The sequence below is a fragment of the Betta splendens genome, chromosome 22, assembly GCF_900634795.4.
Source record: "Betta splendens chromosome 22, fBetSpl5.4, whole genome shotgun sequence".
NCBI lineage: Eukaryota > Metazoa > Chordata > Actinopteri > Anabantiformes > Osphronemidae > Betta > Betta splendens.
In genome coordinates, this window is record NC_040900.2 from 6,374,930 (window position 1) to 6,391,151 (window position 16,222).

The window sequence follows — 16,222 nt, forward strand, 5'->3', positions numbered from 1 at the left end:
TATTTAACACATTATTTATTTGGGTATTTTCATACAACATAAAATATCGGTGCACATAAAATACACATTAATTCATAAACTGCAGTTTTTGGCACAGTGTGAGGAGAATGAATGTGATAAGTGCTCATTGGGACAGACAGAGGTAGCAGTGTAATAGATAGGTGAGCGACTGAACATTCTACAAACAGCAGGGGAACATATATTAAATAGCTTTACTGTCAATACGTCTGGAGCACCTGGTTTGTGCGAGGTCACTTGTCACGTTCTCCCTGCATCGCTCCTCCCTCCAGCAGAAGTGACCGAAGAGACACTTCTATAGGCACTTCCATTCATGGTCCGGGGTGCAATGCAGAAATCTCCACGAGGACTCATCATAAGGGAATGTTCTTTATATGATGCACATATCCTCTCAGCAGCACTAGATCCATATTCAACAATTAAGCCTTCGGTGGATTTCAGCTGGGCCCTACGTGGCTCCTTCATCCTCCTCCTCCTCCTCTTGTTCTGGCAGGCTGCCGGGACAGGGCTCCATGGTAACGGCGACGCCGATGCCGCTGCGCCCGACGGGCATGTCCATGATGAGCGTCCACTGATCGCTTTCCGTACAGTAGCATTCGACGCTGGACAGGAAGCCGTGCTGGTTGAACCCCCCTGAATGGGCACAGGCAACATTGTAGCATTATTATTATTATTATTACTATGATTGGCTGGACTCGCGTGCGGCCGGCGACTGGACTGACCGAAGGCGAAAACGCATTCCTGGTAGACGGTGACCCCGTGGGCGCTGCGGCAGTGCTGCATGGAGGCCCTGGGCTCCCACGCGTTCCGGCCCACGCTGTACCGCTCCACGCTGCACAACTGGTCCCTGCCGTCGTAGCCTCCGATGGCGTACAGGTGCGCGTTCACGCACACCAGGCCTGTGCGAAGGCGGCGTACGGAGATGAGAGGCACAGCAACAACACACAAACCGCTGGCGCGGCAGCAGAGTCTCACCCAGTCCGCTGCGTATGGTGCTCATGGGGGCGAGCGGGTGCCACGTGTTCGTGTCGGGCTGGTATTTCTCCGCGGTGTTCCAGCGGTTCTGCCCGTCGTATCCCCCCACCACGTACAGAGCCCCGCCACACGCCGCCACCCCGGCGCCCAGACGGGCCACCGACATGGGGCGAACGAAGGACCAGCGGTTCGACTCCGAGTCCCACCTGCAAACAGCAGCGGAGCAGCGCTTGGAGTCAGTAGGACGCCGACAGTCGCTGTGGCAGCTATTGATCGTCCGTGATGACATTTCATAGCGCGCCACTGACAAAGAAAGCTAGACCTGAGCATGAGCTGTAAAACGTTAAACGCTCCAGAGGGGAGCAGCTGTTAGCGCAAATCCTCTCAATCTACACAAGCCAGCCAGCCCTAAGTGGATTCAATTAGGTTGGAAGCCATGTTTGGCAACTGTTGATGAGATTTAGCCAAAGAGGACGTAAAGCCGCGAGACAAGAAGGCTTCGAACAGATGATTCTAAAGGAAAGCGGGACACGGGGTTTGATAAGGGCAATAACAAAGACCTGGGTCGCGATAAGGCCGGTTGGACAGCATGTTCTCTGCTGGTTAATCATTAACAGGGTGTGGATTCGATCCTTGACACCTGGTGTATGACAGTGGTAAACTGCTGATAGAAGGAAGACATTTTGTCATTGGGCAGTGAAGACAGCGTCCAGCTCCCTGTGGAATTTCCCTCCCGGAGCTTGGATCCATTCGGGAAGCAGCCTCCACAGCTGAGCCTTCAAGCCCATTAACGTTACTGGAAACGCTCTGATCTCTTCTGATGCGCGTTTTCCTTTCAAAAGTTGTATCAGCTTTCATACGGCGCTCAACAGAAGCCTTCCAAGTGGCGTCTGAGGAGTTCTAATATTTCCCTTGTGACGAGCAGCATTTAGAAATCTATAGCATTTAAAATGGAAAAAGGTTACATTTGAAGCGCAGACTCTTTAGATGTGGAAAAGAAACGGCGTAATTAGGCCAATTTATAAAAGCTCCTCCCTGCTAGATGACGGCAGCGTGGAGGCTGAAGCATTCCCAGCCACAGACATTCCTAGAAAGTGTCTCAACATGTTCCTGGGGAGCACGTGTTGCTGTGTAATTAGGCTCAGAGGAATACATGACAACTCCACTGTTCTGTAGGTTGAATGGCAGCTATTCATTTGATCTCTCCTATGCCATCATCCACTCTCGCAGGTAACAGCGCTTAATCCGCAAATGTGTGTTCAGGGAGAGAAACCCTCGCTCATTACATTCATCATCCACAGAAAGACGTCATTAAAATCAAATTACTCCTCGAGTGCCGTATTAAATAAGTAAATCCTGGCGTACTCTCGACTGAGGCACGACTCACCTCTCCACCGTGTTGTGATGCGTGGAGCCCTGGGAGCCTCCCACAGCGTAGATGCAGCCGTCCAAGACCCCCACCCCGACCCGGTTCCTGGGCACATTGAGGGACGCCTTCTGGCTCCACTGGTTGGTCATCGGGTTGTAGCAGCACAGGGCGCTGGACTCTGTATTGTTCTGAAGGGACAGGTTCCTGCCCCCAACCTGCAAGAAATCACGGGACCAGTCAGACGTGGAACAAGCCTTTCTTCACTTCATCACACAGCAGCTGATGCGACCTACAGTGTAGAGCAGCCCAAACAGGGCGCAGGCTCCCAGGCCGCTGCATGGCGTGTCCATGTCGGCCAGTTTCAGCCACACATTCTTCGTGGGATCGTAAGCTTCCAGGGAGGCCAGCGAATGCTGGCGGTATCTGAACAGACCAAAGTTAACAGATGAATCCCTGCGTGAGCAAAGACAGGACGGACTAGCTGCTCGTTGCCATTGGGTGGCACGACGACGCATCCCCCGAATCCAGGAGGGATTTGAAATCCAACGTCCCAAACACACAAGTCGCCTTCTAATTAGTTTCAGGTGAATGTCTAAGTCAGTCTAAAAGTGATAACTACCCGCCGACCACATAGATGAGCTGCGTTCCTCGGATCGGAGCAGGGGGCAGTTTCCTCAGAGTCATGTCCTGGAAGATTTTGGAAAGAAAGTCCTTACAGGCGTTGGCCTGAAAGGAAAGAGCGAGAATTAAAACCTGCGGAATTACGCTATAAAAACACGACATCTCTTTACACTGATGTGGTTTACCTTACTGAGGATGGGGCAGGACAGGAGCTGGTTCTTTAGGAACCTTGGAGGCAGAGCGTAGATGCGGACCGCGTTCAGGAGGGCGTGGAGGTACTGAGACCTGCCCTCCATGTCCCAGCCCACCCAGTCGGTGCAGGCCTTATACACCTGCCACACATGCTTCAAGTTCAGTCGGCGAATGACGGTGAACACGCGAGAATAAGAAATGTGCATCGTAAAGCCACACACACCTCGGACTCACAGAGCACCTTGAGACTGTCCTGACTGATGAGATCCAGCAGCTGGCAGTGAGAGAGGCTGAAGAACTCCTCCTCCTTCGTCACCTAGGACAGAGGCATGAGTCAGCAAAGAGTGGACGTCAGCCTTCTTCTTCTCCTTTAATACGTTGGTTATAATATCCTAAGATCTTAGGAATAAAGACATCATAAATATAAGACACTGGTACCGTGATGTCCCTGGAGACAAACCAGTAGAAACCAGTAAACTCACCAGCTTTGTTTCCACAGTTATGACATAATACACTCACTCTACCGTCATCAATGAAGCTTTAATGTGATGCATAAAACGCTCTGTGGCTTCTTCAGTGACTGGTCTGCGTGAGGCGTGAAGGTGTTACAGTCCGATCTCAGTGACCTCAATGTTGAAGCTACACTGATCTACCCAACGTCCTTACAACACCTACTTCTGAGTTTGAGTGAATGTGTGTCATTTAGCAGAAGTTCTCGAAGCTCCGTGTTTTGTTTTGGTTTGTTTTGTTTTCCCACGACTCCATTAAAGGCATGTGCTCCGTCGGGTTCAATGCCAGGAACGACCGGAAAAACCAGCGCACGGATGCAGCATTGCGCAACAACACCTAAAGCCACCTTCAAACTATGCTCGGCATCCCAGAGGTGGCCGCGGGCATGTTTCCACCGGTGTCACGCATGAGCTCCCTCAGCGTAACGCAGGATGCACGTGTCTTCCTTCAGGGAGCAGTGACTGATTCAGACGAGTGTCAGACGCAGCTGAACCCAACTTTGATTCACCCAATAAACAAACAGGGCAATTTACTTAACGTATGTTGCTCTGTTCAAGGCAAAGACCGACACGTTGGCAGAGGCGCTTATCATCTCACCTCTTTGAAGTGCGTATTGATGTACTCTCGACTGAGCTGGTGCAGCTCTGTGCAGCCAATCTCCTCGGCAAAGCGGGCGATGCCGATGACGTTGGCGGGCTCCAGGTGCTTGACGAGGAAATCGCAGCACGCCTTGGACACGTCCTCCACCTGAAACCTTGCAGAACATAAGAGTAACGTTCTCCAAGCGGTCACTGGAGGAGGCGGCGGGAGCGAGGGGGTGGGGGCGAGCGAGGTGTACCTCATGGCGGCCAAAAGGACGTGCAACACACACTTCTCCCCCACAGAGATGTGGGCGGTGTAGGCGAAGTCGATGAGCTTCCCCACGACCTCAGGACAGGCGTCGCACAGGGTGACCTCCGAGGCGTCGCACTCCTTGAAGCTGCTGGTGAACATGGCTCTGAAGTACGGGCTACAAGCAGCCAGCACCACCTTGTGCACCTGATGAGAGACAATTTAAGCATTTTAATTACAATTGTTTGGTTAAATTCTGATTTTTTATTTTGAAAGGGGAAAATGTAAATTACAGCATGTTTATGTAATTTACGCAGCTTTCACATGTTTTTAATCGACAGTTTGAGCAATGGGAGCCAGTGACACATTTTCCTCATGATATTATATGAGCATGAGGAGATATTTTTTTAAATGACTTATGCTGCACAATAATATTTCTTGATGTAGTCACTTTGACTTTGATTGGTCTGCAGCTGGTTACGATCTCCCACAAACCCACCTTGAAGTCCACAATTCTTTCCTTATACGTGGCGTGTATCACCAGGTCACACAACTGCCCCTGCTGCCTGAACTCGTTCATGGCCTTCAGTGACCTGGACGCGTGGGTCTCTACGGTGTAGTCCAGGTAGCCGGAGCAGTGCATGGAGGGAACCACGATGGCCGAGAAATCCGAATCACGCGTGGGGCGTTTCTTCTTCATGGGGCAATGCATTATGGGTAACACAACAGTAATAACCTTTTCCGATTCGTTTTAAAGTACACAAGTTTAAAGTTCGACCCCATTGGGTTCAGACATTCAAGAGGCAATTCCTTTGGTCTTTAATACATGTCTACAAAGGCTCCAGTCAGCAGACGGCTTAAGGTCCTTAATTTATCGCAAGAATTGATTCAGTTAGCTGACATTTTCCAGGAATGTGAGCATCATAATGGGATTACCCATTGCAGGATCTAGCCAGAGCAGCCAGCAGGCAGAGCAAGCAGTCCACGGGAAAACTCAGTTGCTGCATGAAACAAATTCGTGTCATATGTTTCTTGGCACAGATACGATGGGTAAACAAACTTGCAGACTGATGGTGAACCACAGAACGCTCCCTCTTCCCCTGACTCAGGCAACATGACTGGCGGCATTTGCGTCAAGGTCAGACAGTTAATAAAGCACGAGAGGAACCGTGAACACTAAACCGCGGTTGCTCCACATTTTGCAGGTTTCCAGGTTTTGAAAATAATCCACTCCGACATCTTTGAGAGTCCACCGCAACTTAGAGCTCGACACGAGGCGACGGGCCAAGTCAGCTACGTCCTGGCAGCGAGTTCTGTGCAGTGCATGACCTGCAAAGAACAAAAGAGAAAAACAAGTGAGGTTTGAAACCGGGAGATGGAATGTAAATCTCATCTGGAGGCTTGGTGTTCGTCTGATATATCTGTGGAAGCGTGAGTCACTCACTGAAGTTTCACTTCCTCAGTGAAAGCAAAAAATTCACACAGCGCGTGAGCTTCTGCAGACTCCAGCAGACTGATGAACATATGCAGAGCACATTCACACTACTTAAAGCAGCAGAAGGTGTGACGCGGCCACCACTGCTTCCCTAAAAACACATGTCTCTGGCCAAGCAGCAAAACCATTCGCTTGAACCAGAACAGGTTGGTGTCATAGAGCTCATCTAATAGAATAAAGTGGGTAACAAAACAAAATGTTCAGGCTTGACCTTTGGCTCAGTTGGCCTTAACGGTTGGACAACAGCTACATCCTGATAAACCCTGGACTTGGAAAAGCAAAGTGTGTCCTAAAAACATGCAAGTAACAGACAGAGCACTAGAGGAGAGGACCCTCAACACAGCTCAACACAGAGCAGGAGATGTCTCAAAACCAGGTATATCGGGTCATCTAGTAGAGGTCAGCACCTGTCTACCCACTAACCACCGAGACATTCCCTCCTGCATCCGGTTCGAGTTCAGCTACATAGATGATGACTACCAGATGCCCCGAGCGCCCAGTCTGGACCTGTCAGACAGCAGGACGGCTCATGCAGAGGAGCAGAAATAGCCACGCTTCATAAAGTCATGGTACAGATCATTAGAATTCCACTCACGTGGATGGAAATGACATGATTTAAGCACTAGCCTCATAAGTGAGGCTAACGTAATTGCAGGCTAGGGATTTAAATGGTGCACCTGCCTCTAATAAAGTACTAATTAAAAGACTCGTTACATTCTTGTCAATTAATAAAGCTACGTGGAACAATCTGTGGAGTTCAGCATCAGCAGGAAATGAGGTGACGACTAGAGAGTTCTAGGTACAGCTCCATCAGCTGGTATTTGTTGGTTCTGATGGACGTGTGCCCGGTACATAACCCAGTGCCAATGCATATTCAGTGCACCTGGAACGCTGGTGACCCTGTGCCGACCCTTTCAGAACCACTGGAACAGCTGCTGCAGAATGGGTCGCCTACTGTTTTGGATAGATCACCGATCAAAGCGCGCGCAGCGTCACTGTCGCTTTAGTTTGCACAAGTGCAACCTCAGGAGTTGCACAATCAAATCTGTTCAGGCTTGAGGTCTCCGGCCGGGGGGACCGTTAGTCGGCCTGTGTGCAGGCCGTAGGACACGGGAGGAGAGCGGGATCCGTCCAGAGACGAGACAGCGTGAGGACAAGACGAGGGGCAGCACAGGCAGGGACATCAGAGGTGGACGGATGTTTGATTTAGACAGGAAGTTACAACAGATCAAGGCTAAACATGAGAAAGAGAGAACCAGGCGTCATGAATGTAGCGTTTTAAATAAAAGGTCTATTATGAACGACTTTAAACAGGGGGAGAGAGACTATGAGTAAACACAGTTTGGTTACTACACACTGTGATCACTAGTTCTGTTTGAACAGGGCTCGGACCAGTAACAACGCGCTTTCATTAAAGTAAAACAAGTACAACGTGCAAACTAGGAGCGCTTCTAAGGTTCACTTTCAGTTGCGGAGTGTTTGTAACAGGATCGACGAGATTAGCGGCGAATTAGACGCCAGAGTCAACGTCTACAGGCTGCTGACAGATGGCAGCCAGCACGTGTAAATAAGACATCAGGAGCCAAGGTTCCTCCTGCTCAGCTTCAGGAAACGCGTTGAGAAAAAGCGCTGAGCCGTAATGACCAGACAGTTTTTGCAAGGTTTCGGAAAAACACTGGTGTTCATTGTAATCTCTCAGCCAACCGCTTAAAAGAGGACGACACAGTCGCTGTGTTCTGACAAATCCCCCACAAGAATGGGGGATCAGAAAAGCAATGAAGAAAAAAAATATGAAATGATATTAGGAAAAAGCCTGTCACCTGTGAAAAACACTTCCTCGAAGTAGATTCAGTGATAAACGGTGAGACGTGTTTCCTCCAGCTGTTCAGGAAAACTCAGCAGTCGTACAGTATAGATCCATACAAGTGAATCCCTATAGTAAACCATGATTAGTCAGTCAGTGAAATGACAGAATAAATTGAGTAGGTTGAGAAAAATAGAGCTTAGTGGAGCACAAACATAAACCAAGAGGTTCCTCGCTTCACTGAGAAAACTGTCAACAGGCTAATCTGGGGCTGCAACCAACCATTCGTCATATTAATATTATTTCCAGAAATCATTAACGTATAAAAGCCCAGAAAACACAAGCTTCCCGTTGAAACATCCCACGCCTTAAATACTTTGTTTCCACGTACGAATATTGGAAATGACGCTGGATGCGGAGGTTTAATAATTAATCCGCCATGAAGCTGACTGACTCGTCTTCGTTTTCTACGCGAACGCAACAACTGCTCACGTGGCGCGGCGTCGTTTTTTTTTTAAACTTTCAGAAGCTCAATAAATAAATTAAACACACGACTGCATTTCAGCCGCGTCACAGCGAGCGCGACCCGAAGACAACGAGCAAAAGTTTCGATTCCCTTTTAGGAATCAGCGCACGAGTAAGGAAATAAACCCAATAGACGACATTTTAAGACACCTAAAGTAACACAATACAGACTATTACGAGGATTAGGATTATTATCGTGACTTCACGCGACGCAGCGAGGCGCGATGGCGGTGGAGCACGTAGCCCACGAGCGAGCACCGAGCTCCGGCTTTAGAGCAGGGCGCGACCGGCTCTCACACTTTTAGCCCGCGACACTCACCCGCGGTGACACGGCTTCAGCTGCAGCCGGAGAAACTCCGCGTCACGAGCGAACCGGGGCGCGCGGGCACCTTGGGAAGCGGGAAAAAGGGCTGTCGGAGCGGAGCCGGGTCTTCGCGGCTCGCGTTACAGTCCCGTCGGGAAAGCCGCAGGTCCGTCGCCGTCCACGTTTAGAGGAGAGTCGCGCACGAGGGCGCGCGCCGCTGCTGCTCTGCGACGCAGCTGGCGTGCGTCCAAACGGCGGGAAGGGGGGGGATTTGCGTATCGACGTGACTCTGCAACTCTTTCCAGTACACAAGCGAGCACTGTGCGCGCGTGCGGGTCACGCGCACGAGCAAAACCTACAAGGCAGCAGGGTTCAGCAGCATTCCTTAAACTGAAACTGAACTTCAGCCGCCGACAGCGCACCGGTTATATAACAGTTACCGAGCAGAAACTGGGCGGCGCGCGACGAGAAACGCACAGTAAACAAACGGGTGACACTGATACACTGTGAGTAATCGAAGAACATTGTAAATTGGTTCTAAGAACACTGAGTCCGTTGTTGTTTGGCCTTTAACGCTTTTCACAAACAGAGACAGATGCAGAAACAGAGGCAGGTACATGAGAACTGTTTACCTTCACAAAGCACACACTGTCTGTTGATGGGACAGTATTCAACCACCCTGTCCACACCTCTTCATACAGTTTGAACATTTAACCTAAGCTTGTGGACATTTGTAAGTTTAGGGCAAAATACTCAATGCCCGCTAGCCAATTGTTAACACAGCTCACACTGACGCCTAATGGACGTCATGAATCCAGTCTAGTTTAAGAGTAGCCGAACTACTAAAATCCCATTGGCCGATAAAGAGATGAAAGGTCCAGAAAGGTAACGTGGCGTCCTTTACGTCCAGCCACTGAGGTCCTGCATGGTCACGTCTATCACTCGTTCTCTGACGGGGATTAGGTTAAACCAACCGGTTGGATTATCTGACAAATGTGTTGCCACAGAGCTGAAAGAGTTGCTTTTATTAGCTTGTGGAAATATGACGCTTTGGGGCTTCATGGTTTACCATACACAGACGTTCCTGTATGTGTTGACGGGTTGGATTAAATGAACTGGGTTTAAAAAAGAGGATGGACGTGCACACAGATCTGACTTGAAGAATATAGAATTTTAACAAGATTACTGAGAAGAAAGAAGGGGCTTTGGAGCCTGAACCCACTCTGTATGAGGTAACAGTCTTTTTCCTCATCTGGAGCATTAATGGTGTGTTTGTTCTTATCCTGACCTGAATAATGAGTCTGGTTTAGCGAGGTCACCCTGAGAGGTAACTTCAGGTTACCCTTAACTAAGCTTTTATTTTGAAGGGCTGCCTGGCTGTTGGAAGAGGGTGTGATTTTTGCATGGCAGCATTTCGAACGTGTTGGGAAGCACGCGTTTTCAGGGTAGCGTTGTTTTCCTTTGCTGCAACACAAAAACGACTTGATGCCACACGCCAGCGTTGCATCATGCTGTGAATGAGATTGTTTCTTTTTTTCTTGACGCAACATGATAAACCAGTGTGAAAGGTTTAGGTGACGACGCTACAGAGGAAGAAAATTATGTACAAGTCAATGTACTACTGTTTCCTATTTGTATGTTTGTTTTGTCTAAAATCTTAAATATATATACATATTCTTTCCAAAGTAAGTGAAAAATGTAAAATATGACCCCTTTCCTGGAGGATGCCCTCTCTCATTTACAGTGAGTTGCTGCTGTAGCCTGTGAAGCCAGTGAAACAATGAATCACAGCTGATGATTCATTCTGTGGCATAAAAGAAGTAATTAAAGAGGTGGTGATCATGTGCACAGGAATGTCTGCGTGTTTTTGTACACGCCCATAAATATTTCTCTGCACTGTAGTCGTGTACATTCACACATACATGTATAATCTCATCATAAGGAAGCAAAAATATGATATATGACTCATGCAGGGTGAACAGAAGATATACACTGACATTTTAAGGCAAAAGCCCTGATTTCACTTTACTTCACTTTATTAGTCATCATTGACCCCTTGGCCTGTAACTCACAGCTACGAGGAAGTGGAAGCACTAAGAGCAAGCACACAATGACACAGCAGAATTCAGATTAAATTACCATACCATACCATTAAATAACCATAGAGTCCTCACTCACATGTGGCTAACGTAGCTATCATGTCATGTTGAAATGGAGAGACTCCATAGAAATGCTGCTGGTTGCCCTGTTTCCTGTACAACCACACGGTTCCTTGACCTTTGCCTGAAGAAGCAGGTGGAAACTCTTGCACTGTGGACATATTGCCCTCTGCTGTTTGAACACAGAACCACAAGCAAACATCACAATCAGCCTGTGATGTTGCACTTAAAGGGACACGCCGCCAATTTTGCTCCTGACCAATGAGCAAAAGAAGACACTATAGTATATAGAGTATAGAATACAAGCTTTAACCAATGCTTAAGTAAAGACTTAAAGGACAATGATGAACATTTAGAATATTTAAGTTAAAATATACATTTATGTACATTTACATAAATAATAAAAATAAAAATAATAATACACATCAGAGCACACATTTTCATCAGGTTTCTACATATAGAATTAATAAATCATTAATACCAGTCCACGTAACAAGCGTTCACTGCTCCACCACAAACTCTGCGGACAGGCCTCCGACTTCGCAGCAGCCCATGCCTTGATGTGCGATGCCCATCAACAACAACACATTGGGTCCAGATGGGAGGAGGCAGGAGTGGGAGAAACAGAGACACAGAGAGAGACAGAGCACGGTTGATGTACATCTGTCATGCATTATTGCAGCGAATGCCAGTGCTGCTATCCTGGCTTTAGAAACTATGTGAGGAGGGGGTCGATGGGTCCTCCTTAAATCACAATTTGAGTCCTCCTCCTCGCTCTTCTGTGTCTATATCAACACACCCGGGCGATGGTGCTTTCTCACTTCATCGTGCTTAGGCGTAAACGCAGAGGCTTAGCTCTCCGTCCCCAGCGTTAGCGCACTTCCAATCACGCACGTGCTGACCACACACACTATCCCCCTGTGAATTCCTCAGGAAGGAGTCAGCCTTCTTCATTCCTCTGGACACAACTTTTCCTTAACAAGGTACTGATGGTCTTGACCTCCTCTTCAAACAAACCCTTCCCTCCAATCAGGGAGGATTTTCTGGAGCTGGGGCTCAGCTGAGGCCTGTGGGTATTAGAGAGGAAGCGTTCTGATTCTCCCTGATTACTCCCTCTCTCTCCCTCTCTCTTCAAATACCTCTGTTTTAGCGGCTGCTGGCTCTCTGTCGCCGCCATAACCCGATCTCCAGCATTTCATTGTCTTTCCTGTCTCCTCGCTGCATTTTTTTCCCATGTTTCCAACACATCCCTGCGATTATTCGCTACTCTGGGTTTTTCAGGCTCTTGATGTTGAACATTTAATTAGTTTAACTGCAAAAATGAACCTTTAAAACTTGACTTAAGTCTAAAAAAAGTGTATCAGGGAATTTAGTAGAGGTTGTGGATTTCATTATCTTGGCTGTCTGAGCTTACAACAATAACTATTAAATTAACAATTAACAATGTTTTTTCACCCAAACAATCAAAACAATCAAATCTAAAGTTTAGTCAAATTATGTCTAATAATCTACAATCAGTCCATTTATCATTGTATAGAAAATGGATTACGTAAATTGCACCTCATCCAGATTTTCTGTATCTGCTTTATTATTGATTTATTTTTGCTTTTCCTCCCGAACAAAATGAAATCAAGGCTTGTAAAGTGGAGCCGAAACTGCATAAACATGCGGTATAATTTAAAGTCACTCTCACAGGCGTCGTTGTTCAGATGCCAGTTCAATTAGCGCCGGTTGTCTGAGTGGAGCGTGGCATGTGCTGGCACTGAAGCAGCTCTATATATAGCATCACAACAGCCGTGGTGGTGGCTCCGCGGCGCTAATGTAAGCCTGCTAACGCGCTGACATTCAGCAGATGTCGCCCGGTTGGTCGTGTTCTTAGCACGAGGGCTCTACAGTAAATGTCATGGGATCACCTGTACGGCCGCAATTAATCTGGTGGGGGGGTCAACATCTGCACCACATGTCATTGTAATCTATTCGATACAGTTCACTCAAAGCCTCAAATTTCAATCTATCCTTGGAAAATAAACAGGGGGTCGTCATCAGGCGTCGATGTCTGCACCAAATTTCATAGCAACTCATTCAATAGCTGTTGAAATATTAGACTCTGGATTCAAGTGGTGCACTAACGGACCATGACGGAAAACAATGAGGCTGCTCTCCGGGGCCCCCCCCCCGCTGCCAGCATGGCTAACGGGTTGCGTTTGAGCCCCACCAGCCTGTGTTCTGATGCTGTGGCTCCTGCTCTGAAGGCCTAATGCGCCCATGTCTTGTCCTCACTGTGAATAGGCGACGCAGCGAAACGACCGGAAAGCGACGCGGCGGCAGCAACAATGCTGTGAAATTCTTCCTGGAAGTCACACTTCCCGGACGCTGGCGACGCAGCACGAGCGGGAACTGCCCCGCGAACAAGGGCGCCCTCTGAGAGCGGAGAAAAGGGGGCATTGTAGGCCGGGACCCAAAGGTCACCACGGCTATCAGGCTCAGGCTCTGCCTGGACCCCCTGCTGACTCAGTGCTGGACCTGAAGCGGACGACAAGGCGTGTGTCCATTAGTCAAACATTAGTCAGCGTCGCGTCCGGGTGATGGAAATGTAGCGTTTCTGCTCTCCAGACACGGTCTGGGGCCTGAGTGAGGACTCCGCAGCCCCGCCGTGACCCGGTGGAGTTGGGTTTCCTCACCCCGCTGCCTCTCCATGCTCCCTGATTGACTCCAGTGTCTGGCGGAGGCGATGATGACAGATTTGGTGGATGCTTACTTCACAGGGCTCCCGCTGAGATCCAGGCGGCTTTGGACTAATCGGACAAAACTGTGTTAGAAGGCAACGCTCGCTCAAAGGAAAGAAAGGATTATTCTGTGGAAATAAACTTGTCTGGTCTTTTTTCTTAAAGTTAAACAGAATCTTCTCTGGTGTCAAAGGAGCGTCACAGTAGCTATAACACAACATCAAAAAACTTGTTTTTATTCAGATGGAGCTAATGGTTTAGCTAATGATTTTAGCTAATGTCTTAACTGGACTGGACTTAACTGGACTTTGGTCTACAGTAGATCATCACGGTTTGTGGCTGCGTGTTTAAGTATTTGCTGTGGTCCCACATTAAGTATTTAAAGTCAACGACAGCGGGATTCTTGTTTGCATATCTGATAAATCCACACTCAATGAGTCAGTTTGTGGGGGTTTGGTGGCTTCACATTTTGACTCATGCTTAGTCAGTGTCTATGTAGCAACACACACTGGAATTTGCCTTACAATACGATGGCGAGCGAAGCATTGTGACATCACCGTTTGTGCGAAAGCAGTCTTGCATAGAAAGGATGGTTTTTCCTGTTTCTTTACCAAATAAAGTCCAGACTCCAGCGTTTTGTTTCGTACGCTACAGAAAACTTATTCATATAGAGATGATTATAGCTTTATAGTTAGACTACATCCATACGTTTGTGCACTTTAAACTGCGTTGAGCCAGTTTAAATTTGCTCTCAAACTATTCTTGTGTAATTTAGCCAGCTGAGTTATTTTAGGCTTTACACGTCAACCACCCTTCCCTCAGGCTTGCTGCCTTTGTTCGGGAGGTTATAGTTCTCCTGCAGCAGCAACAGGAAAAAACTTTTACCCCAAATCCCACTTAGGATGTTCACCTGAACAGCTTCACTGTAGACGTGAAGGGGGATCTTACTGAAGTGTGAGCGGATTTTTGATACAGAACAAGAAAAGGGACAAAGAAGAGCGTCTCAATCCACGGATGCAACCGTCTAAGGCTTGCTCATATCTAACAAATGAATCTGTAAACGTGGGTGAAGAGAGAAATTAGGGCAGAGGTCAAACGTGTACAGAAAAAGTACAGATTATTTAAACTGAGAATAAATCAAAGGGTGATTTTATCATCACTGCTGGACACAGAAACCAGTTCAAAGAGAGCCTGAGGTGAACTCTCATCTGCCTTTGTGCCTGTTTTACTCGTCTTTTGTCTCTTGTTTCCCCCTTTATTCCGTGTGTAGTAATCTACTTTTTGGTGTTTGCACATTTAGTGCTAGTTGTCAGGAACTCGAAGCAGGCAGACGGCGAACCCACATGCACAGCACGGAGGCGATATTATAATCCACAAAAGGGTTTATTCTCAAAGGCACGGTCAGACGGTCCAGGTCATACACAGAAAAGGCTCGGCGAAAGTACAGACAGGGAACAGGCAAAAACTCACGGTAAGTAGGTAATCCAAGGTCGGGCAGGATACATGATACGGGCAGGAACAGGACACGGGAAACACGAACACTCAGGGAACTAGAATACGACAATCTGGCGGCGAACTAAGGACACAGGTGGTGGTTAAATACAGTGATTTGATTAACTGATTACCGACAGGTGTGGGTAATGAACTAGGGAGAACAACTGATAACAGGAAGTAAAGCAAGAACGGAAACAGAAACTGGGAGTGCTACCAAAATAAAACCGGAACTGGAACCTGGAACCAAAATAAGACAAGGAGGACATGACGTGAAAACAGGGAACAACTAGAGACAAAGACACTGATCATGACAGTACCCCCCCCCCTATGGCGCCTTCCACGGCGCCTACGGAAGCCTCCCCCCCCAAACCAGGGCGGGCGGAGGGTGGTCCCAGGCGGAGGGACCGAATCCCTACCCCTCAAGGTACATGAGCAGGGTGGGTGGAGGGAGGACCGGAGGAGGGCCAAAACAAGAGTCCACAACACTACAAAAGTCCATGACCAAGAAAACATGAAGTTCAGGGATTCCGTCACGGAGGGTGACGGCGTGGCGAGATCCTGCTCAGCAGCCGCTGAGCCAGGGTGGCACTCTTAGTGCCCTTGGGCTGGACCGATGTCCCCGGGGACCACCCCGAATGGCAACGTCCTCCAGGCGGACGCTGATCCGAAGGGCTGAGGAGTCGAGGCGGGCGTCGCCGCAGGAGGCAGCGCCATCCGGGCAGCAGGAGGCGCCGAGGGCAAGGCCACCAGTCCGGCGGCCGAGACAAGGACGAGGCAGGGACCAGCGGCGTCCTCCTTGGACCACCGCGACGAGAGGCGGGAACCAGCGGCGTCCTCCTTGGACCACCGCGACGAGAGACGGGAACCAGCGGCGTCCTCCTTGGACCACCGCGACGAGAGCCGGGAACCAGCGGCGTCCTCCTTGGACCACCGCGACGAGAAACAGGAACCGATGCAGGTGCGGCCGGAGCCGGGCCGCCAGGAACCGATGCAGGTGCGGCCGGAGCCGGGCCGCCAGGAACCGATGCAGGTGCGGCCGGAGCCGGGCCGCCAGGAACCGATGCAGGTGCGGCCGGAGCCGGGCCGCCAGGAACCGATGCAGGTGCGGCCGGAGCCGGGCCGCCAGGAACCGATGCAGGTGCGGCCGGAGCCGGGCCGCCAGGAACCGATGCTGGTGCGGCCGGAGCCGGGACGGGCGC

At 49.1% G+C, this 16,222-nt stretch overlaps 2 protein-coding genes across 4 annotated transcripts in view; one reads left to right on the top strand and one right to left on the bottom strand.

Moving 5' to 3' along the window:
* keap1a (kelch-like ECH-associated protein 1a) lies at positions 1–9,432 on the bottom strand. 3 transcript variants are annotated; one of them, XM_055505866.1, is made up of 13 exons: positions 8,660–8,835; positions 7,832–7,944; positions 5,016–5,845; positions 4,524–4,723; positions 4,283–4,439; positions 3,399–3,491; positions 3,169–3,315; positions 2,982–3,088; positions 2,656–2,785; positions 2,381–2,577; positions 994–1,199; positions 741–917; positions 1–651 (listed from the first exon to the last, which is right to left on the bottom strand). In XM_055505866.1, exons 3-13 carry the CDS (start codon positions 5,226–5,228, stop codon positions 467–469), a joined length of 1,812 nt encoding a protein of 603 aa, XP_055361841.1. In that variant the 5' UTR covers positions 5,229–5,845; positions 7,832–7,944; positions 8,660–8,835; the 3' UTR covers positions 1–466. The 3 variants fall into 3 exon arrangements, with proteins under 3 accessions (XP_055361841.1, XP_028994758.1, XP_028994757.1); XM_029138925.3 differs by lacking the exons at positions 7,832–7,944; positions 8,660–8,835 and adding an exon at positions 9,277–9,432; XM_029138924.3 differs by lacking the exon at positions 7,832–7,944.
* Positions 9,021–16,222, top strand: part of crlf1a (cytokine receptor-like factor 1a) — a 24,303-nt gene continuing 17,101 nt past the window's right edge. Inside the window, exon 1 of the mRNA XM_029138933.3 lies at positions 9,021–9,150. The gene's annotated coding sequence lies outside the window, so the exon portion shown is untranslated. The remainder of the gene's footprint in view (positions 9,151–16,222) is intronic.

Excerpts from the sequence above, each read along its gene's own strand:
- keap1a (XM_029138925.3), bottom strand. The coding sequence starts at position 5,228 with ATGCATTGCCCCATGAAGAAGAAACGCCCCACGCGTGATTCGGATTTC. Across the intron at positions 3,492-4,282 it reads TCAATACGCACTTCAAAGAG|GTGACGAAGGAGGAGGAGTT; the intron begins GTGAGATGATAA and ends CCTCTGTCCTAG. Across the intron at positions 3,316-3,398 it reads AGGTGCTCTGTGAGTCCGAG|GTGTATAAGGCCTGCACCGA; the intron begins GTGTGTGTGGCT and ends CATGTGTGGCAG.